General features: G+C 35.9%; 1 protein-coding gene across 7 annotated transcripts in view; it reads left to right on the forward strand.

Annotated features, from left to right (window-relative positions):
* USP34 (ubiquitin specific peptidase 34) overlaps nt 1–23117 on the forward strand; it is a 263416-nt gene that overhangs the window by 193531 nt on the left and 46768 nt on the right. For all 7 annotated transcript variants that reach the window (XR_010405682.1, XM_064572466.1, XM_064572467.1 and 4 more), the window contains 10 exons: nt 5700–5883; nt 6358–6518; nt 10040–10105; nt 12879–13025; nt 13109–13165; nt 13261–13338; nt 13737–13831; nt 16931–17103; nt 20279–20432; nt 21492–21570. Coding sequence is in view for 6 of the 7 variants with exons in the window: in XM_064572466.1 (XP_064428536.1) it covers nt 5700–5883; nt 6358–6518; nt 10040–10105; nt 12879–13025; nt 13109–13165; nt 13261–13338; nt 13737–13831; nt 16931–17103; nt 20279–20432; nt 21492–21570 (1194 nt within the window). In the remaining variant the exon portion in view is untranslated. The remainder of the gene's footprint in view (nt 1–5699; nt 5884–6357; nt 6519–10039; nt 10106–12878; nt 13026–13108; nt 13166–13260; nt 13339–13736; nt 13832–16930; nt 17104–20278; nt 20433–21491; nt 21571–23117) is intronic.

The following is a 23117-nucleotide window of genomic DNA, read 5'->3' on the forward strand; positions in this document are numbered from 1 at the left end:
TAAGGTTGAGCTTCTTTGCATGTGTTGGAAAACCATTATTTTGTGTTATCTTTTCTCTGATCTAGACTCTAGGTAGAGAAGTGGGAGGGCGAATGTGTTGGGAATCTAGCCTAGGAATCAGTGGTTCTGGAGAGGGGTGATGGTGAAAAGTGTTTGGATTTGGGATATTTATTGAAGAAGGTAGAGCTCACAGACTTAAATTTGGATAGAATTGTGAGGTGGGAGAGAAAGACTCCTCAGTTTTGAGCCTGAGAAACTAAATGAATGATAATTCCATCTACTAAGAAGGGGAAATCTCGAGATAGATCATTTTTGGGGAGAAGTGAGGTTGTCAGAATCAAGCTTATTTTGGACATGTTAAATAGGAAATGTCAATTAGATATGCAAGTGGAGGTGTTTAAGGCAGTTGGTTTGGTGTAATACTAAGAAAAGTTTTATTTATATTTAAAATAACTTTTCTACTTTAATGACTTAACTTTATTATTTAAGAATTCTTAAAATTTCATTGAGAATTTAGTTCGGGCATCAGTTAACATTTTCTGTAAAGAGCCTTACAGTAAATATTTTAGGGTGTGCAGGCTAAATAAGGTCTCTTTCACCACCATCACCACTAGTACTACTGCTTTCCTTCCTCTTCATGCCCTCTTCCTCCATTTTTCTAATTCCCTTTTAAAAATATAAACCTCATTCTTATCTCTACTACGTTGCATGGTATCTAACAACAAATACATACTGAACAGACTGATGATTAAGACTCAATCCTGATTCTTAAGAAATGACTATGTATTTTTTAAGAACAATTTAATGGTTCATTTTTTTCGGCAGGTGATTATTGAGAAACCTGTCTTATTCAAAATTTGTATGTACCTTCACAAATAATGGCTGCTCAGGATATTTACCATTAGTGTTAAAAAAAAAAAAAAGACCATTAAAGGGATACCATCAGGGATGTGAGGATCACATAGCGCTGACATGATTAGGAAAGGCTTTGAAGAGGATACAGCTTTTATAATACAGGATAAAGGGGTTTTGGTTTTTCTTTTTTTCTTTTCTTTTTTTTTTTTTTTAAGATTTTACTTATTTGTCAGAGAGGGAGAAGCAGACTCCCTGCTGAGCAAGGAGCCTGATGCGGGACTTGATCCCAGGACCCTGGGATCATGACCTGAGCCTAAGGCAGATGCTTAACCGACTGAGCCACCCAGGCGTCCCCAGGATACATTTTTTTTTTTTTAAAGTAGAAAAGTAAAGGAAACCTTTAAGTCCTAGAAAAGAATATGAGTAAAAATAAAGTGATAGGAACCACTGGATATGTGTAGGAAGTTCAGGGATTAGTTCAGCTTGACTTGAGTTTGAAAAAGTATAGGAAGTAACTTTGGGAAGCTAGATATGGTCATCTCTTGAGTTCACAGGAAATTATTTTTATATGTACATGCAGTAAAACAAAAGCATTACTTTTGTAATTTAAAAAAGGGAGTCCTGGGCGCCTGGGTGGCTCAGTTGGTTAAGCGACTGCCTTTGGCTCAGGTCATGATCCTGGAGTCCCGGGATCGAGTCCCGCATCGGGCTCCCTGCTCAGCAGGGAGTCTGCTTCTCCCTCTCCCGCTCCTCCCTCTTGTGCTCTCTCTCTCTCTTACTCTCTCTCTCAAATAAATAAATAAAATCTTAAAAAAAAAAAAAAAGGGAGTCCTTAAAGTGTTTGATCCAGTCAAATAACATCAGGAATGTGCATTAGCAAAATACCTGGTGACAGATTAAGAGCCAGCAGAGTACAGTAGTCTTCAAACTTTTATTGCTCACATGGTCTTGTGCTTGCTTCGGCAGCACATATACTAAAATACTGCTCACATAGTCTTTAAAGAATTTTGGGAAACGTAGGTGTCCTCACACAGATTCTTAGACTTTAAAACATTTCTAGATTTTTCAACTCTATTTTTTAAATTTTGTTTTAAGTTTTTATTTTAGTTCTAGTTAATATACAGTGTTATATTACTTTCAAGTGTACAGTATAGTGATTCAGCAATTCCATGTTTCATTTATTGCTCATCACAAGTACACTCCTTAATCCCCATCAACTCTGTATTTTTAAAGAATATAATTTCCAGGAATTTGTTAAAACTGAAAAAAATATTTAAAAAACATAATTAATGTAAAAAATACTGTGACCTCACGGTGTTGTCCAAAATTTCTTCTGTATTTAATTATCATTACATTACATTTATTTGGATATGGGCAATCAAAGCAACATAAATATATTTTTTTTCATATACACAGCAAACTTTAAGTAAAAGCTCTTTTTAGTAACATTTTATAGAAGGAAATTTGTATCTTCATCAAATGTCAAAAGTCCATCTTCTAGCATTAAAAATAGTTGGCAGTCTATAGCAATAATTTTGTCAATCTTTCTGTTTACATTTTTTCAGTCTCAAAAATAGAAGGAACTATATTCTTGATATATTTTTATAGAGTCTGTTGTTTTGCAATTTGATTAGTAAGAACAGAATGGGTGTAGGATGTCTCATTTTTCTCTGAAACTTTTTCTTATAGTCATTTCTTTTATATCTGGGTCAAAGTTGTTTCAGCATGGTTGTCGCTTTACATGATTGTAGAGATTTCCTTCTCATGTGTGGGTGACAAGTAAGTCATGTAAGTCTCGTAAGTCATCCTCGCAGGAGGTGAAGAATTCCCAAAGGGGACTTTTTCTTAAAAGACTCGAAGGTCAGCGAGAAAGCAGTGAGCGCAGTTGACTCTGTGGATACTGGCATGTTTTGTTCACCAGCCTCAGAGTTGTTGAGGGTCTTCTTTGTATTCCCGTCTGATCACCAAGTAATGTTAACCTTAAAAAACAAAACTGCCAGTTATTTTACCAGCAAAAATGGGTTTATTTGTGAATAGCAGAGACTCGCAACCCAGGGCATGCACTCTTCTGCAGAACCATAGGCAAGTCCAAATATACCTTAGGTTTTGCCAGGGAAGTATGAAACATTAAAATGAAATTTAGTTGAAAATGAATGTATTAACAAGAAGGATGGGCCTTTTAAAATTAATTCATATAGTTACAGGTGGATATTACTTGTTAATGAGGTCAAATGTGTGTTCATTAATTCTCTTCCTACTTTATATTTTTATTTAATGTTTTTAAAAAAGATTTTATTTATTTGACAGAGACACAGCGAGAGAGGGAACACGAGCAGGGGGAGTGGGAGAGGGAGAAGCAGGCTTCCCGCTGAGCAGGGAGTCTGATGTGGGACTCAATCCCAGGACCCTGGGATCATGACCTGAGCCGAAGGCAGATACTTAACGACTGAGCCACCCAGGCGCCCTTTACTTTATATTTTTATAATGTAGATTCTGGGAAACCTTATTTACATAATGGAAATGTAAACTTTGTTCACATGTTTACAGTGGAAATGGAAGTTTTATTTTAACAGTGTTATTTAATCTTTGAATTTCTTCTGAATTATATGTTAAAAATCACACTGATCTATTATCAGAAACTATTTTTAGTATTCTCTCAGCAGTTTGAGGTTCTTTTTTCTGTGAAGTATACCAGAATGGATTTACCATTATTTATCAAATGGACATATTGTGGGGTACCTGGGTGGTTCAGTCGGTTGAGCGTCTGACTCTTGGTTTCGGCTCAGGTCATGATCTTAGAGTCATGGGATTGGGCCCTGTGTCAGACTCCATGCTCAGTGGGGAGTCTGCTTGAGATTCTTTCTCAAATCTTTTAAAAAGTGGACATATTAATATATAGATTATCCTTTTAATACCTGTTTTTCTGGTAAACTCAGTAAGGAAAATTAAATATTGTTCATTTCATTATGCTTTTACCAACCTGATATTTCTGATAAAGTGTTTTTATATTATCATAGGTTTTAAATATATTTTATCAAAGCTTTGGAGCTATGGAAACTTAGCTCATTCAATTTCTGGTTCTAAACTGATGGGCAAAAGATAGTTCATTTTATTTATTTTTTATTTTTCTAGAGTGGGGGAGGGGCAGAAGGAGAGGGAGAGAATCTTAAGCAGGCCCCAAGTTAACCAGGTACCCCCATGATATTTCATTTTAAACTAGTTATTAGCCGGTTCCATTTTTTTTTTTTTTTAGTTTGACTTTAATTTCTAGGTGAAGTAAATGTGTTATCTTGTATCTCCAAGACACATCATCTAATCTCTGAATTCTAAGATAGGCAAGACAGACTTATCAGTCTGTCAGCTATATGAAGTAGACCCTATTCACTTTCCATATTTCTTAGCCAAACTTACTTTTCATTGCAAAATCAGGACTTTGTACTTTGACAATAGTGAGATGTCATTAATGGGAAAATATTTCAAATTGTCCTTTATTTGGTACTTGTGTCATAGGTTCCAAAGACCATCCCCAGGTTCAGTGATTGACTGGAAGGGCTCAAAGGACTCAGCATGTAGTTGTACTAGTGGCTAAGATTTGTTACAGCAAAATAATACAAAATGAAGTCAGTGACAAAAAAGACAGCATCCAGCCAAATCTGGTGGAGACTAGGTTCATGCTTTTAAGAGTCCTCTCCTATTGGAATTGCACAGGATGTGCTTAATTTCCTCAGCGATGAGTGTGACAACATTTGTGAGGTGTCATCTATCGGGAGAACTCTCTTGAGCCTCACTCAGGTCAGGGTTTTAGGTTGGGTGAAATGGGGGTTGTCATTTATAGTACCTGTGTAACTGACCACAGTGTCTGAAATTCCAGACTCCCAGATGGAAAGCAGGTATTCAGCATAAACCAAATATAAAAGGCATAGTGAGCCACTTTTATCACTTAGGAAAAGTTTTATATCAGAGGAACGAACTCTTTACTGTTCCAATTTTCACATGACAGCCAGGGATCAACCTTACAATCCAGCCATTCTAAGTGTAAGAGAATGTTAGTCTTTAACTACATTACCTCTTTTCTGCACAATACACCAGAATTCTGGTTTTATACCCCAGAACAATGTATCATGGTAGTATTTGAGGTATGTGAGAAATAACTATCTTTGGTAAAGTAACAAAGGACCAATTAATAAGAAACAGGTAGGAAAGGTGACCCTTTCTCAGGCGGATCAAATTTAGAGGAAAAAATACATCTAGGATGGTAAAACTTCATACTTCAGTTTGAACTTCACTGGGATCGAGAGCTTGGTGTCTGAAATCCTGGCTCTGGCTTCTTCCAACTCTGTGACTCCAGGCAAGGTTCTTAGCCTTCTTTGTCTTTTGTATGGGGGCCTTTGAGTAGTATCACCATAACTGTTCATTTTGAGTAAGTTGGTGCTTTTGCTACTGCTGCTGTTAATGTTATGAGAGTGAAATAAGGAGAAACAGAGGTAAATGGCAAAGGCAATCAAGATAGGAGTCCTTAACAAAAACTTTTGGTCACTTAATGGAGTGGAAAATAATAGCATTATAGATGGGAATCTAAGAATGAGCCTGTTAGCTATCAAGAGGTAAGGAAGAGTAAAGTTGATCCCTACCCATTCTGTTTTTTTTTTTTTTTTAAGAGAAATGAACATTGGGAAGACTTTGAGATGATGGTATATGATGCTGCTCTAAGTTTTTAAATAGCCTTTTAGTAAATTGTAGATTGTCCTATAGTCTAGTTCACTCTATGTAAGGTATTCATTATATTTAGAATATAACTAACATGTAATTTTAGATAATATACTTGGCCTTTCTTTTTTTCCCAGGAATTTTTAAGAGATATCTTCAATCTCCTGTTTTTGTTGCCTAGTCTAAAAGACAGACAACAGCCAAAGTGCAAATCACATTCTTCAAGAGCTGCTGCGTATGATTTGTTAGTAGAGATGGTAAAGGGATCCGTTGAGAACTACAGGCTAATACACAACTGGGTTATGGCACAACACATGCAGTGTAAGCATTCTTTTCCTTTTAATCTTTCTAAATTTTACGAGCAGAAAAGAGATTTTGGAAGGCATGGCTATAGAAAGAGTTCACTATTCATACACTTTTAACATTATAAACTTTTGTTGCTAAGACGTTAAAAAAGTAAACATTGATTTGTTAAAAAAAAACGGGTGTAAAGGACTTTATAGGTATCTGAAATATTTTGGAATTTTTTGGTTAAATAATTTAGTGCCAAGTAAAATCAAATATTGGCAGTCTTTTGAATTTTTAGAGAATGAATTAGCTTTTCTGTGTGTTCTTACTAATTTTATTTCTTTTTTGAGTATTATTGACATGCAGTGTTACATTAGTATTATCATATATAATATTTTATGTATATTAACTAAAGTAATGGAGAGTAGTGGCTGTTAGTAAAAGCAAAATACATTATGTTTAATAGTTTGTTTGGGGGGCATCTTTTCCTCCCTCTTTTTTCAGCAGCCCATGCGCCTTATAAATGGGACTACTGGCCCCATGAGGATGTTCGTGCTGAGTGTAGATTTGTTGGCCTAACTAACCTTGGAGCTACTTGTTACTTGGCTTCTACTATTCAGCAACTTTATATGATACCTGAGGCAAGACAGGCTGTCTTCACTGCTAAGGTACAGTTTTCCTCACTTCAGTATTAAAACTGTAAAAGAAAATTTTAAAATTTTGTTAATCTTGATTATTTCAATTTAGTAAACATTGAGAAAGTAATTTATGAATTAAAAAATGACTGTATTTGATTACATAGCTCATGTAAACTTAAATATTTTACATTTCGTAGGTTACTCCTAACATACTAGTATAATTTCCTTATTTCTCAAAGGAAAACACAGTTGTGGAATATATACATTCAGTGTATACAATGAACATGGTATTTTCAGTAAAAATAAATACAAATTTTCTTTACATAAAAATAAGCAAAGCCTAAAACAAAGTAGAGGAATGTACCAGAATCACTTGTTTTAATTTTATCCCAAAGTAAATTTGACTGTGGGCCTAATTTATTTGGGTAAGGTCTGCTTTATGTTATTCTTGTTATTTCTAGTTTTCACTCTTTTTAACCATGGACTGTTGTTTAGTTTGCCTTTTGCACTGCTTTTATAATTTCTTGGCAAACTTACTTCATGCTTGTACTTGGGTTTCTGTTTTCCTCCATCATGTCATCTTGATGTCCTGACTTTACCCCCCTAAAAAAGTATTGCAATTCTTTATGTCCTTTCAGTGAATCCTTAAGATGTTTTTAGGCTTCAAAGTCTCCCGAGTTATAGTATAGTCAAGTGGGGTTTTTTTTTATTTTTTTTAAAGATTTTATTTATTTATTTGAGACAGAGAGAATGAGAAAGAGAGAGCGCATGAGAGGGGGGAGGGTCAGAGGCGGAAGCAGGCTCCCTGCCGAGCAGGGAGCCCGATGCGGGACTCATCCAGGGACTCCAGGATCATGACCTGAGCCGAAGGCAGTCGCTTAACCAACGGAGCCACCCAGGCGCCCAAGTGGGGTTTTTTTTTTAATGTTAGTTATATTAATGCTTTTAAGTTTATCTTCTGAGACTGATGATCCTTAGAAATAGTTGAATAACTGATTGATTTTGTGTACGGAAATTTTTGTGACTAAATTTGTGGCCCTATCTGCTTAGTAGGAACCAGTGATGAGCGAAGAGGCATAATTTCAGTGATTTTTTTTTTTTTTTTTTTTTTTTCCTGACTGTTAACATGGCCATACTTCGTGATTTCTCTTCTAAATATTAATGATCACTGTTTAGCCATTAGCACTTTCAGGAATTAAAATGTAGCACCAGAAAGAACAATCAGATGTGTTAATTGGGAGTAGGTCTCATAAATGGTGTTTCTGGTTAAAAACTAAATTTAGACATGTTTCTACATAAAAAATTCTTAAGAGAATTTGACATGACTTTGGAAAGTACTCTAGTCAAAAGTGCACTTGATTATTTACGTGAGTGCATTAGTTATTTTTATTTCCTTTTCTGATGTTCACAGTAAGAGTAAAGAAATCTACATGTATTTTAATTGTAGTAAAATATACCCAACTAAATACAAGTGTACAGTTCTGTGGTAGTTAGTATATTGATATCGCATTACCACCATCAATCTCAAAAATTTTTTCACTTCCCCCAACTAAAACTCTGTACCCATTAAATACTTCCCATTCTCCATTCCCCCAAACCTCATGCAGCTACTATTCTACTACTTATCTCTATGAATTTGACTGTTCTAGATACCTCACTTAAGTGGAATCCTACATTCTTAGCATAGTGTCTCCAAGGTTCATCCATGTTGTACATGTTGAGAGTTTCCTTCTTTTTTAAGGCTGAATAATAGTCCATTGTGTGTCTGTACCACATTTTGTTTATCCATTCATCTGTCATTGGACATTTCTGGGTTGCTTATATCTTTTGGCTATTATAAATAATGTTTCCATGAACATGAGTGTTCAAATATCCATTTGAATCCCTGTTTTCACTTCTTTTACGTATATACCCAGAAGCGGAATTGCTAGATCCTATGGGAATTCTGTGTTTAACTTTTTGAGGTATCACTGTGCAGGTGTTCTGTGGTGGCTGTGCCATTTTACCTTCCTGTCAGCAGTGCACAAACATGCCAATTTATTCACACCCCTGCTGGCCCTTGTTTTCTGTTTTTTGACAATAGCCATCCTAATGGGTGCAAATATGTATTTAAGTATTAAATACATATGTAAGGTTTATATTTAGAACTTCTACATTAAGTAAAACATTCTTGCTTTTTTCTTAATTTAGAAGACTCCAGTCACTTCCGTTCTTCAGCCAACTAATACTTAATTCTCCAGCAATGAAAATTTTAAATCCAAGTCTTTATTCCTGACCATTGTATTATATATAGTTTGCATGTATCATGTATCATCACCGTTCTGTTACATATGGGAAAGTGTTTTTTGTGACTTCTACTCTAATCTCATGGAGTATTATGCCTCCCATATGTCAGTTATATTACTGTAATTGTTTTGTCAATTTTGTTGATTCCTTTTATTCAGTTCCTATTGTACTTAATATTATACAATTTTGCAGTAACTATATGTTGAATAGATTCCTTTTCAGTGTCTTTATGTCCTCAGTTTGATTATAAGCTCCTAAATAGCAGAACCACATTACTGAACACTCCCCACAAAATTGACACAAATAACTAGTGTATACTTCTGGCATATAGAAGGCTTATTATTCCACAAGACTATCAGAGCTTCTTCAAGATTTTGACAAGTAGTTTGTAGTGAGGATAATATTTCATAGTTTTGTTTTGTTTTCTTAAATATTTGGATGAGCTAGAGTATATCTAATAAGTGTCTATAAGGCTGGTGTTCAGGACTAAGTCTCTAGTGAGTGAGTCTAGCCAGATACCTGAATTTCAGTTAATGATATTTGAATATATAGAATGCTTTCAAGCTTGTTGGCCAGTAATTTTTCTGCAATATTAAGGATATACTGTTCTAGAAAAAAAAAGATATGACTAGATGATGGAGAGATGTCATTTATTATTATAATACATTTTTTTATTTATTTTATTTTTTTAAAGATTTTATTTATTTATTTGAGAGAGAGAGAATGAGAGACAGAGAGCATGAGAGGGAGGAGGGTCAGAGGGAGAAGCAGATTCCCTGCCGAGCAGGGAGCCCGATGCGGGCGGGACTCGATCCCGGGACTCCAGGATCATGACCTGAGCCGAAGGCAGTCGCTTAACCAACTGAGCCACCCAGGCGCCCTATAATACATTTTTTAAAAATGTATGGATTTATTTGTAGAAAACAGCTTTGTTGCACACCTATGATGTTTTCTGTTCCTGCACAGTTACCAGCTTGTGAAAACAGCATTGTACCAAATGAGTGTTGATCTGGAAAGCAATTTTTTTTTTTTTAAAGATCTCTTTATTCCGTTTTCTTACATAATAGCGATGGCTACATTTATATAATGAATAAAATAATTTTTTAAATGTTAAATTGCTAAATAAAGAATAACCTTTTTCTTACATAGAGCTAAAAGAATGAAAACAGATACAGTAATAGCACATTGTAATACTTTCTTTGCTAGACTGTCTAATTTGCTACCATCAGTATGTTTTAATGGAACATTTTTCTCTTGATTTCCAGTATTCAGAAGATATGAAGCACAAGACCACGCTTTTGGAGCTTCAAAAAATGTTTACATACTTAATGGTATGTTTGAGAACCATATATGGAAAACTAGTTTAGATATAACCTATATAAGTTGAAAACATTAAATGAAGTTCATTTGTATTGGATTTGTCTTGACTATATACTCTTATTTTTCGAATTGAATTTGTCAGTTATTGGTGTTCTTTGTCAAAGTGACTTTTAAACAGTTGCATGTCACTCATCTGCAAGACGACTGTTAATTTGTCCTTTAATGAATCCTTTGGATCCATCTGGTCCTTTTCCCACCACAGGGTCACCCCACTCTCCCCCTCCCCCCCAGAATTTTTTGATTGATTTCTCTTTGTCCCTTTTAATGCCCCCCCCAGAACTATAAAAGTAATTAATCTTAAAAAATTAGCAAATCTTACAATATTATTCCTCTGCTTAAAACTCTTCAGTGGTTTTTTATTATGAACAGAATAGTATCCAGGTTCATCAGCACATGTCTTCTGATTTTGCCCCTTTCTTTTAACCTCCTTTCTCTCTCTCTCTTTTTTTTTTTAAGATTTTACCTTTTTTTTTTAAGTATTCCCAACACCTAATGTGGGGCTGGAACCCACAGCCCTGAGATCAAGAGTTATATGCTGTACTGACTGAGCCAGCCAGGCACCCCTTCAGCATCCTCTCCTACCCTTCCCTCTATGCAGCTGAATCCCGTAGCAAGTGTCCGCCCTTGGAAGCCCATCACCCTGTTGCTTCATCACTTGTGCAGCTGTTCATGCTGCTGCTTCTGCCTGTAACACTCTTTCTGTAGCACTTTTTTTTTCCCCTTTTCTTCTTATTGTCATCTTTCCTGAAGCAATTTATTTTCAACTCCTCTGAGAAAACCGTAGATTCCACAACTCTGTCTCATACCTACCACTTGTAGTGAAAGTTACTCATCTCACCTGTTAGAATCCTGAGGACAGAGATTATATCATGTTTATTCCTGTATTTTTCAGCTTCTGACAGTTAAGGAGTCAATAAATGAAATTTTTGGGCGCCTGGGTGGCTCAGTTGGTTAAGCGACTGCCTTCGGCTCAGGTCATGATCCTGGAGTCCTGGGATCGAGTCCCACATCGGGCTCCCTGCTCAGCAGGGGGTCTGCTTCTCCCTCTGCCCTCTTCCCTCTCGTGCTCTCTGTCTCTCATTCTCTCTCTCAAATAAATAAATAAAATCTTTAAAAAATAAAAAAAAATAAAAAAAATAAATGAAATTTTTAACAAAATTAAAAGATTTAGTAGTCATTCTTGGATTGCAAATTTTTTTTGGAGGGGGAGGGGGAAAGAAAGAATCTTAAGCAGGCTCTGTGGAGGCTGATCGGGGCTCGATCTCAAAACCCTGAGATCATGACCTGAACTGAAATCAAGAGTTGGATGCTCAACTGAATGAGCCACCCAGGCACCCTGATCCCACTTTTAATATACCTTTAACAGAGTTGGAGCATGCCATCTGAACTGACAAAACAGAAAAGTATTTTAAACTACTTTTTTTTTTCTTAAAGATTTTATTTATTTTTGAGAGAGAGAGAGTGCATGCGAGCACGAGTTGGGGGTGGGGAGGGAGGGGCAGAAGGAGAAGCAGACTCCTCACTGGGCAGGTAGCCTGATGCGGGATTCGGTCCCAGGACCCTGGGATCATGACCTGAGCCGAAGGCAGATGCTTAACTGACTGAGCCACCCAGGTGCCCTTAAACTACTCTTTTAAGAACTACTAAAGTTCTCAGGTGCCTGGGTCGCTCAGTTGGCTAAGCATCTACCTTCGGCTCAGGTCATGATCCTTGGGTCCTGGTATCAAATCCCATGTCAGGCACCCTGCTCAGTGGGGAGTCTGCTTCACCCTCTCCCTCTGATCCTCCCTGCCTGCTCGTGCTCTCTCACTTGTGCATTCTCTCAAATGAATAAATAAAAAATTTTAAAAACAAAAAACTCTTAAGTTCAGTCTGTAGGAAATCTTACTTAGCTTGCAAAATTTTTCTGTTTTCTGTTTCATAGTACACATCTGCATCCTTTGAGTCCCAAATTCCTTCCTAGAAATTATTAGACTTAAAAAAATACAAATTTCAGGGGCACCTGGGTGGCTCAGTCGTTAAGTGTCTGCCTTCGGCTCAGGTCATGATCCCAGGGTCCTGGGATGGAGCCCTGTGTCGAGCTCCCTGCTCCGTGGGAAGCCTGCTTCTCCCTCTCCCACTCCCCCTGCTTGTGTTCCTCTCTCATTGTCTCTCTCTCTGTCAAATAAATAAATCTTAAAAAAAAAAATACAAATTTCATAACAGTAATTTAAGCATCTTCAGGCACCAGGACTATTAAATTGAAAAGCGTGGTTGGAACTAGAGGGTATTTTGCTAAGCGAAATAAGTCAATCAGAGAAAGAGAATTACCATATGATCTCACTGATATGTGGAATTTAAGAAACAAGGCAGAGGATCATAGGGGAAGAGGAAAAAAAAGAAACAAGATGAAACCAGAGAGGGAGATAAATCGTAAGAGACTCTTAATCTCAGGAAACAAACTGAGGGTTGCTGGAGGTGGTGGAGGGGGGTAGGGTGTATGTTGTAATGAGCACTGAGTATTATGTAAGACTGATGAATCACAGACCTGTACCCCTGAAACAAATAATACCTTATATGTTAATTAATTGAATTTAATTGAATGAAACAAGAAAGCAGTTCTGTTGTAGATTTACTCTGTTTTGTTGTTTTGTTATTTATTCAAGAACCTTGTGATAATGTTCTTTTTTTGAAATGTAGGATTTGATTGTTTCATGATCCATCCTTCTCCCTTTTCCTTTGCAGGAGAGTGAATGCAAAGCATATAATCCTAGACCCTTTTGTAAAACATACACTATGGATAAGCAGCCTCTGAATACTGGGGAGCAGAAAGATATGACAGAATTTTTTACTGATCTCATTACTAAAATTGAAGAAATGTCTCCAGAACTGGTTAGTACCAGAATACTGCTGTTTCTTTGAAATCTGTACAGATTTGCCCAATTTTAATTACTCACTTTTGTTTGTTTTTAAAGAAAAATACCGTCAAAAGCTTGTTTGGAGGTGTAATTACAAACAATGTTGTGTCCTTGGTAAGTATTGCACCTGTTCTTTACTTTTTTGAAATCTTAATGTCTGTTTTAACTTATTAAAATAAATTACTAATATTTGACTGTTGATTTCCCAGGATTGTGAACATGTTAGTCAGACTGCTGAAGAGTTTTATACTGTGAGGTGCCAAGTGGCTGATATGAAGAACATTTATGTGAGTAAAATTTAATATATTGTTAGACCTTTTCTGCTTTTATTTTAATCAAACAAACTTGCATACAACAGGTTTGTGTTTGTCATCTTGGTGAAAAATTAACTTTCATGTTTTATTTATTTTCTTCTTGCTGTGCAGATCAAATAAGAATTAAAGGTAGACCACAAAGCTGATTTTTTTCCCCCAAAGTTGAAATACTTCTACTTTTGAAAAATTAATAAGATTCATGGAGCATCTTGTCAATTTGAGGGAAAAATTTTTTTTGCTAAAATTTAGAATTTTTTTAATAAAAAGTTTGTTTTCCTCTGTGCAGTCTGCCCAAATGATAAGTACTACGTTTTGAATTTTGCATACTGTAAATAATAATATGGGACTTTAAAATCTGATTTAATACGCAGGAATCTCTTGATGAAGTTACTATTAAAGACACTTTAGAAGGTGACAACATGTATACTTGTTCTCATTGCGGGAAGAAAGTACGAGCTGAAAAAAGGTATGCTTTCTGAAATGTAATGTTTATCATTTTGATACATCATCAAGTGGAAGTAAAACACAAATGGTAAATTCATGTTAAACTTTTATGAAAATTATGTGATTAAGGTTAAGGTAGGCTGCTTGGAGTGTATCTTTTTTTTTTTTTTTTTTTTTAAGATTTTAATTTTGAGAGAGAGAGAGTGCAAGCAGGGGGAGGGACAAAGGCAGAGGGAGAGAGAGAGAATCTCAAGCAGACTCCACACCGAGGGCAGAGCCTGATGTGGGGCTCCAGCCCACAGCCGTGAGATCGTGACCTGAGCCAAAATCAAGAGTCAGATGCTTTACTAACTGAACCACCCAGGTGCCCCTGAGCTTATTCTTATAAGCAACTTTTCATTCAGTTATTCAGTTGAATATTCAGTCATTCGATTATTATACTTTGAAGCACCCTTAAATTTTTCCAAATTTTTTGTGTCCTTTCAATTAAATATTTACCAAGGTCTGATTGCTTTAGCCCTTTGCTGTATATCAGTGAATCATGATGAAGAGTCTCCTCATGAACTGAAGAGATCCTCCTCTGATTCTCTGAAGTGAGAGATTTTTTTTTTTCTTAAGAGCCAACCATAGTTGGCCCATTTGGGACAGAGTAACTGGGTAAAGAGGTTTCAATTCTCCAAGTGAACATTGAATGACAAGTAGAAATTGGATTGAGACAGCATCATATGCTGTTAGTTATTTGGAACAAAGGCAGAGAAATAGAAATGACCTTGTATGTGCAAGAAGCCTGGGACTAGGCTAGTCTGCCTCAAGTAGAGGATTTGCATTGACCAGTAATAGAAAATATGATTGGTAGGTATACAGTGACATGAAATGATTAATACCTAGATTTTGGGATTATTTGCCATAATTGGTTGGCACCATTTGGACATCTGAGAAAGAACATAACTGTTGTAAAGGACTGACTAAGCCAACCTAAAAGTGCAGTGGAAAAAAGTCAGAATTGAAGCTAGGAAAGAAAGAAATTCATCATAGGATGGTAACCTAGAAACTGGGGAAGAGAATCTCCCAAAGAAGGTATTCAATTGACAGAGTCCACAGGAAAGGGGGGGAAATTACAGCTGAGTAAAAAGCATTGGGTCTTGTAGAAAGATAGTTTAGTGGTATGTTTTTTTGGGTTGTAGCGATAGAAGCAGGGCTGTCAGGGTACATGGCATCAAGTATAGATCATTAATTTTAAAAGTTTGGCAATAAAAAAACAACAAGGAAAATGGAATCTAGAAAGGGCTTGGGGATCAAACAGGACTTTTCTAGATAGATCTGACCATGTTGGAAGGCAGAGAATGAAAAGCCATCTCTTAAAATTGCTTAATAGAAGATTTTTCCAGGGAGATCTACACTGATAGGATTGGTACTCTTTTTCTCAGTCTCCAGATGTCAAGTTGGTTGCAAGAGAGAAAAGTAAGGTAGACATACTTAAATGAAATCATAGCTGTGCAGGCAGTTACAGGGAGAAGACAGGCCCATCTAATGAGAATTGGTTAGGGTATGAGTTAAGACTTACACAGAATGGAGTCAGTCAAAAGTTTGTTAATATGGAGGGGTATAATGAGGAATCAATAAAAGTTGATAGACTGAGACATTTTCTTTTGAGAATCTTTTTAGTTGGAATAAATAAGCTTACTGAAAATATCTGTCATTCTTGATAACTTCCTGCTTCTTGAAACATTCCCTTCTTTTGGCTAATACGATTCTGCTGTTTTTCTGAAATACTGTCTGCTCTTTTAGGCAGTGTCACTCAGTCCTTTTATACTCTTGCCATACTTTTGAATGTCTATGATAACATAGTAGTCAGCAGAAATGGGCTAAGGATCATCTTTTGCTCTATCTTCAAACCTCTGTTTTTCTCAGTTTATTCATTCTTTCCTGAATAATTTTGTCTACCACCATAATCTCAATCTCTGTTGACATGCTTATGATTCTTAATTCATCTTACCTAATTCAGAATGTTGTGCTGTGTTCTCCCAGCTGTGACTTGTGTGTCTCATAGATTCAGTAAGTCTATAACATAACTCTCATCTCTTTAGCTCCATTATGTCATTTATCCTCTGAATCTTGCATGGTTCCAAGGTCCACCACAGGTCCTTTAGTGACTCTTAGCTCCCAGGATGCAGTTCATACTGTGACATTGCACAGAAGCCCTTCATCATTTGACTCCTTTATATTTCCATAACCTCATCTTTTGCCAATCTCCCAAATAATCAGTAATGATGGATTTTTAGACTTATTTCCTGTTTATGAAATCTTTCCCCTACCTTCCTTGTCTCCTTAAATCCCTAATTTTTTCTTAAACTGAGCTCTTGATTTAAACAGAATCTCTTTAGAATCTTACGTTCAATGAAGAATTATTCCCCAAAACACTATTTTTCATGAATCCAAGCTTTTATATATTTTTTGTTTAAACTGAAATTTTGGTTTGTTTTAATTTGAACTAGCAATATTTGTTAAACCATAATACTTAGGTAATTTGCTGCAGCGGCTGCTATTGTAATACCAAGCAACATTTATTGAATGCTATTTGCCAGGCAGCATTCTAAAAGTAGGAGGGAGTAGGCACTTTAATCTCCATTTTAGAAATTTCCAAATTAGGAATTAAGCTCAGAGAGGTTACGTAACTTGTTGAGGGTCATACATCTAGTAAGTGATACAGCTAAACTTGGCAGTTCTAATTTATAAAAATAAATAGTTCAATTCCTGTTATTTAAAATGGAAAAGAAAATTCTGAACCGAAGACAACTCCTTTGAAGTTTGGTGCGACACCTTTTTATGCTTCCATAGCACTTTTGCATATCTTTTTCATGGAATTTACCACAGTGTGCTTAATTTTTTATTTTTCTTACTTAGGCACAGTAAAACCCTTTTAGAATGGAAAAAAGCATGTAAGAGGGGAATATAGGTATAGATATATTTAATAAGAGCATGATTTAAAATACTGTTTATTATTTATTGAGTTGAATACTGAAATACATACAGTGTAAATATGTTACCAGCTAAAGTACTTTTGGAAGAGATTTTTAAGTTTTCTTTTTCCTTTTTTTTTTTTTTCTTTTCTGTCTTTCAGGGCATGTTTTAAGAAATTGCCTCGCATTCTGAGTTTTAATACTATGAGGTATACATTTAATATGGTGACAATGATGAAAGAGAAAGTGAACACACACTTTTCCTTCCCATTACGCTTGGATATGACGCCCTATACAGAAGATTTTCTAATGGGAAAGAGTGATAGGAAAGAAGGTAATTTTTGATCTCTTTCTCTTGCCTATGTTTACTGTAAGTCTCCATAACAAGACAGCCATAACTATAAAGTTGTAACCAACTTCACATTTAATAAAATGAAATTGAATTTTGGAAAGGGGATTGTATTTAAATACAGTATGGTACGTTCAGTCAGTTCGTCAATAGATATTTGGCATTTATTAGAACTATGTTCTAGGCACTCTGCTAGGCATTAGTGACATGGCAGTGAACAAGATACACATGGTTCCTTATCTCATAGAACTTAAGTCTAGTAGGCAAATCTTATTGAGCAAGAAATTATAAACAGGATGTGTCATCAGATAGGATGGTGAGTGTATCTCAAATCTAGGGGTATCAGGGAGGGCTTTCATGAAGGTAACATTGAAGCAGAGTTTGAATAAGGAATAGATTGAGAGGAATGGCTAATGTCTTTAGGTGGGTAGGAGGTGGCGGTGGAGTTGATGAGATGAGCAAAAGGCAATGGCCACATCATTTTGTTTGTAAGCCATGTTAATAATTGTAATCTTTGTTTGATGTGAAACCTTTGGAAGATTTTAAGCAGGGAACTGAAATAACCAGGTGGGATCTGGGAAAGGTTATTCTGACTATAGCAATAGAAATGGATTAGAGGATGATGAAAGGGATGTGGGGGGGGGGGCATTCTGATAAACCACAGAGAAGATGGTAGTTTAATGAGCAAGCATACCAGTAGATTTGGAGAGAGGTGTGTGGAGGGTTAATAGGATTTGATGATTGTATGTATAAATGAATCCAATGAAGTTATTGAATGTCTATCTATAATTTGCTATTCTCATAGTAGTGGGGATAGAGTGGCAACAAAGAACAAGGTCTTTGTCCCTTTGAAGTTGACTTTTTAGTCTACTACTAGAGGGAGGAAGAAAAGTCAGGAATGACTCAGGTTTGTGGCTTGATCATAGCTGAATAGTGGGTCAGTATTTCAAGAAGATCTCAAAAAGGGAATTTGGTCAGAAGTATTGAATGCTAAAGAAAAGGAATTGTTTCAGAAATAACATGACTGAAAACAGCATGTAGAATGTCTTTGGTTATCTTTATCAGAGCAGTTTCATTTGGGTATTGCAGTAGAAAGGCAGATTGTAGTGATTTAAAGATGATACTTGGTTCATATCCAATTACCTCCAAATTCTTATTACTTCATAAGACCAGTGCTTTTCAAACTTATGTATATGTGCCTCAAAGACCACAGAGGTGAGGAATGGAAACAGGTGAGCAAAAAAAGCACAACAGGTCTAGCTCTTGCCTTTCTGTTCTTTAGTTAGAGAAGTTTGGTTCTGGCAATGTTTTCTTTATATAATAAGTTCTCATTAAAATTTTTTTTTTAAAGACTTTATTTATTTATTTGAGAGAGAGAGAATGAGAGAGAGCACATGAGAGAGGGGAGGGTCAGAGGGAGAAGCAGACTCCCTGCCAAGCAGGGAGCCCGATGCGGGACTCGATCCAGGGACTCCAGGATCATGACCTGAGCCGAAGGTAGTCGCTTAACCAACTGAGCCACCCAGGCGCCCCCTCATTAAAATCTTTAAGGTTTGAATAAGCCGCTGTATTTTAAGATTTGGGAAAGAGAACTGCATTTTAATCTTTACATTCCATTGCCTGGCACTTAATGAGCATCCAGTAAATGTTTCACTAAATGGGAGTTGAGAAGTGTAAACAGTGAGTGTGGGCTATTCTTTTAAGAGAAGAACGTACTCTTTCTTTGAAAAGAGGAGAGAAGATGGTGACTGTTCCTATAGAGGAATAGAGTTAAGGGGGGTATTTTTTACCCTCAGGATTTTTTTTTTTTTAAGATTTTATTTATTTATTTGACAGGGTGAGAGGACACAACCAGGGGGGAGCAGCAGAGGGAGAGGGAAAAGCAGACTCCCTGCTGAGCAGGGAGCCTGATGCGGGGCTCGATCCCAGGACCTGAGTCGAAGGCAGATGCTTAACCGACTGAGCCACCCAGGCGCCCCTACCCTTAGAATTTTTTTTTTTTTAAGATTTTATTTATTTATTTGTCAGCGCACGAGCAGGCAGAGCAGGCAGAGAGAGAAGCAGGCTGCTGATGCGGGACTCGATCCCAGGACCCTGGGATCTTGATGACTTGAACCGAAGGCACACGCTTACCCAACTGAGCCACCCAGGCATACCTACCCTTAGAATTTGAGTATGTTTAGAGGTTGCAGCAAATGAGCCAGTGGAAGATAACTTTGAAAATATAGGCAAAGTTAAGAAGTAGGCAGTGTATATATACACCTTTCTTTTTAGAACTCTTTACAAACCATTTATAAAATTATAGTAAGACTGCCCAGTTATTGTGCTTTCTGGTATTTTTCATGATGCTTCCTTGTGTAGAAGTAGCAGAAATTTGTGCCAAGATGAAAGATTTTTTTTAGGCCGTAACTGATGCATTCAGAGTCAGATCCTAGCACATCCAAACTTCTCAGTCACTATTAAGACACTGTTAGCCATTTCCTTCTCTCCTCAGTTGTCACTTTCCAGTTAAGACCATGCACTCAAGTTAACCTAATCTGTTTTCACTTGTTTCTGATTATACTTTTTCCTTTATATATGATGCTGGGTATACAGATCATAAGTCATAAATCTTCAAACTTACTAGATCATTCTGTAATTTTTCCTTAGTATCTTTTATGCCTTTCACATCTTTGGGGACAGGAAGGATGTCTGTTTATTTTGTTTCTGTCTCCTAATACAGAATGTTTTCTATTAACTAATAAACAATTGCCAGCATGCTACCACTACAGTGCTCCTTTTTCTTAACCTGAGATTAAAGGGCATGAGTATCTTAATGCCTTTCCATATCTTGGGTTTGCCTGCTCCTAGCTTGAATGAAAAATGCTGTACTATTTCAAAAGGAATAAGATTAAACAGAAAGAACATATTTTATATTTATATATTATATTGATGTTGTCCGTACTTACGGTTGTTTTTCCAAATGATTTATATAAATGTTCCTTAAAATGGTAGACTATGGATGGGGAATGACTAGCAAATGGAGTTGTTTTGTACCTATTATAATATATAATGTATCTGTGCCTATTTCTGTATATTAAATATATTATGTAAAGTGATTCAAAGATGTTAATGTGCAGTTTTCAACATTATTACCATTATTTTATGTAAATCATTTCAGGTTTTAAGGAAGTCAGTGATCATTCAAAAGACACAGAAAGCTATGAGTATGACTTAATAGGAGTGACTGTTCACACAGGAACAGCAGATGGTGGGCACTATTATAGCTTCATCAGAGATATAGTCAATCCACATGCTTATAAAAACAACAAATGGTGAGTTTTAAGTATTTCATTCTTGGGATTAAAAAAATTTTCTTTTTTTAAAGTATAAACATTGTTTTTGCTTCAGATATGTTTTCTGATTTTATTTTTTTTAAAAAACTATAAAATCAGGAAAAGGGGCAGTTTTTAAATGAAAGCAACTTTCATAAGACAGTAGGAATTGATTGTTCTTAACCTTCTTCTGAGAATTTGATGAATGTTCTCCTAAGAAAAAACACACAAGCTTTTGCACACAACTTTAGATTTATAGACAATATTGCACCTTCCAAATCTTTTCTATCTTTGTTTACTCATTCAAGAGCTGTTTACTGAGTGTCTCCTATAGGGTGGTTACGAAGTCCTTATATAAGGCAATTTGAAGTTACCTGCATGCTCCACTCTCTCCACCTTACTTTTCCAAACCTTCCAACCCGCGCATTCTTTTTATCATCTTTTATCAAGGTAATGGATAGAAGTCATTAAATCAATACTTAATAGCTCTTTTTTGGTCTTCAGATGTTGTTAGGTGGAGTCTCATGTATAGAGGCTATGTATCTATGGTAGGCATTGTTCTAAGTGTTAGGGATATTTCTTTGAACAAAATGTACATTGATCTGCAGTTAGCAGAATAGTTTTGTTGAACTCTTCAAGCCAACATGTCAGTGGTATCTTAACCTTATTTGTCCATTTGAAATTAATTCCATAAATATATTTTGAATCTTTTTTTATCATAAATTTTTTGAAATGACATCTTTATCTTTGGAAGTTCTCCCATCTCTTAATCTTTTCTGTCCAATAGCTGCACAAGTAATATTTATGCAAACTTTTTCTTTGTTTTTATGAATTCTTCTGTTACTCCTAGTTTATAAATGGATTTATCAGATTTTAGGGCAGTTACAATTTGTAAAATTATATTCCCAGTTTCTAGTAGGTTAGTGTTACCAAAATAAGAACTTAGAATTTATTTACCTCATATTAAAAATAGTTTAAGTTTTATAATTTTTTCAGTATGTATTTTTATAATAAGCGGAATACCCAGTATGTATATAAACACTATATGCTCTGTTTTAGGTATCTTTTTAATGATGCTGAGGTAAAACCTTTTGATTCTGCTCAATTGGCCTCTGAATGTTTTGGTGGAGAGATGACAGTAAGTTTTATTCAGAAGTTATAAATGGTCCATGACTTTCCAGGTGCTATGCAGTATCATAAAATCCAGTAGCAAAACCACTTAACTCCCTTTTAATTGCTATGATTAAATCTAAAATTTATTCCGTTGTTATTTATTAGAAGTCTAGTCTATTCAGCATGTATACCAGACTGGGAAATACTTTTTTTTAAGATTTTATTTATTTATTTGAGAGGGAAAGAGAGTGAGGGAGAGCATGAGAGCAGCAGAGGGAGAAGCAGACTCCCTGCCGAGCAGGGAGCCTGATGCCGGGCTCGATCCGGGGACCCTGGGATCATGACCTGAGCTGAAGGCAGACGCTTAACTGACTGAGCCACACAGGCGCCCCTGGGAAATACTTTTTAAATTACAATTTCTGCCTTCAACTGATAAAGAAGGTTAAGACTTAAAATTGAAAAATTAAATAGTAGTATAGGAATTGAATTGCATTGCCATGAAACATGATGGAAGAAGTTGTCCACTTGAATGCTTTGAGATTCGAGCAAAAAGAAATTACTCTTTATTGACTTCATACAAAAAATCTTTCTCAAGGAAATTAGCTTGAGCTAAACTTCAAAGAATTATTCTTTCGGTGCCTTTTTTATAACAACAGGAACAACCTGGTTATTACTATTGACAGGATACACAAAGAATATCTTAACCTGTTATGTAATTAGCCCTAAGACATGAAAAAAGACAATTAGGTTGGAGTAGTATTATTGTAATAACCTAATTTTTTTTTTTAAATTTTATTTATTTGACAGAGACACAGCAAGAGAGGGAACACAAGCAGGAGGAATGGGGGAGGGAGGAGCAGGCTTCCCGCTGAGCAGGGAGCCTGATGCGGGGCTCGATCCTAGGACCCCGGGACCATGACCTGAGCCAAAGGCAGACGTTTAATGACTGAGCCACCTAGGCACCCCTATAATAACATAATTATAATAATTGTATTTCATAGGCATTTTATCCAAGTACTGATGTTCTGAAAACAGTTTTAAAATACTGTTTTGATTCTCATAAGTAAAGCATTAGTCATTTCCATGTCACAGATAAGCCCAAATGAAGTTACTTTTCACTTTAATAGCCATGTCTATAGTGAAATCACTGTTCACATTGTGGATTTTAATGAAGGACTTCCTTATTGCTCTTTGGTGCTTTTATGTACCACTTTGAATAGAAAAGGACAAGTAGGCAAATTGCTAACACTTCAGAAATGGGTAGAAGAAGGAAGTAATAAGTTACTGATGCCATAATAAACCTACTACATCTCTAGATGTTATTCCTGGGATATTTCCTCAAACAAAAAGTAAAGTTTTCAAAGGTCTTCTCTTAAAAGGTAGCTCTTCAATTGCAAGTACGTTTTATTTTGCTTTATATATTTTATGGTAAAGTATCTTTAAAAATATTTTGAATCTTTGTTTTCAGTTACAGTTGACTCTTGAACAATGTGGGAGTTAAATATGCCAGGCCCCCACACAGTCAAAAATCCAAGTATGACTTTTGTCTCTTGATCAGAAGCCTGATAACAT

This window comes from Mirounga angustirostris, unplaced genomic scaffold (genome assembly GCF_029215605.1).
Source record: "Mirounga angustirostris isolate CCGP_5_RB_7025 unplaced genomic scaffold, mMirAng1.0.hap1 SCAF_10, whole genome shotgun sequence".
NCBI classification, from domain to species: domain Eukaryota; kingdom Metazoa; phylum Chordata; class Mammalia; order Carnivora; family Phocidae; genus Mirounga; species Mirounga angustirostris.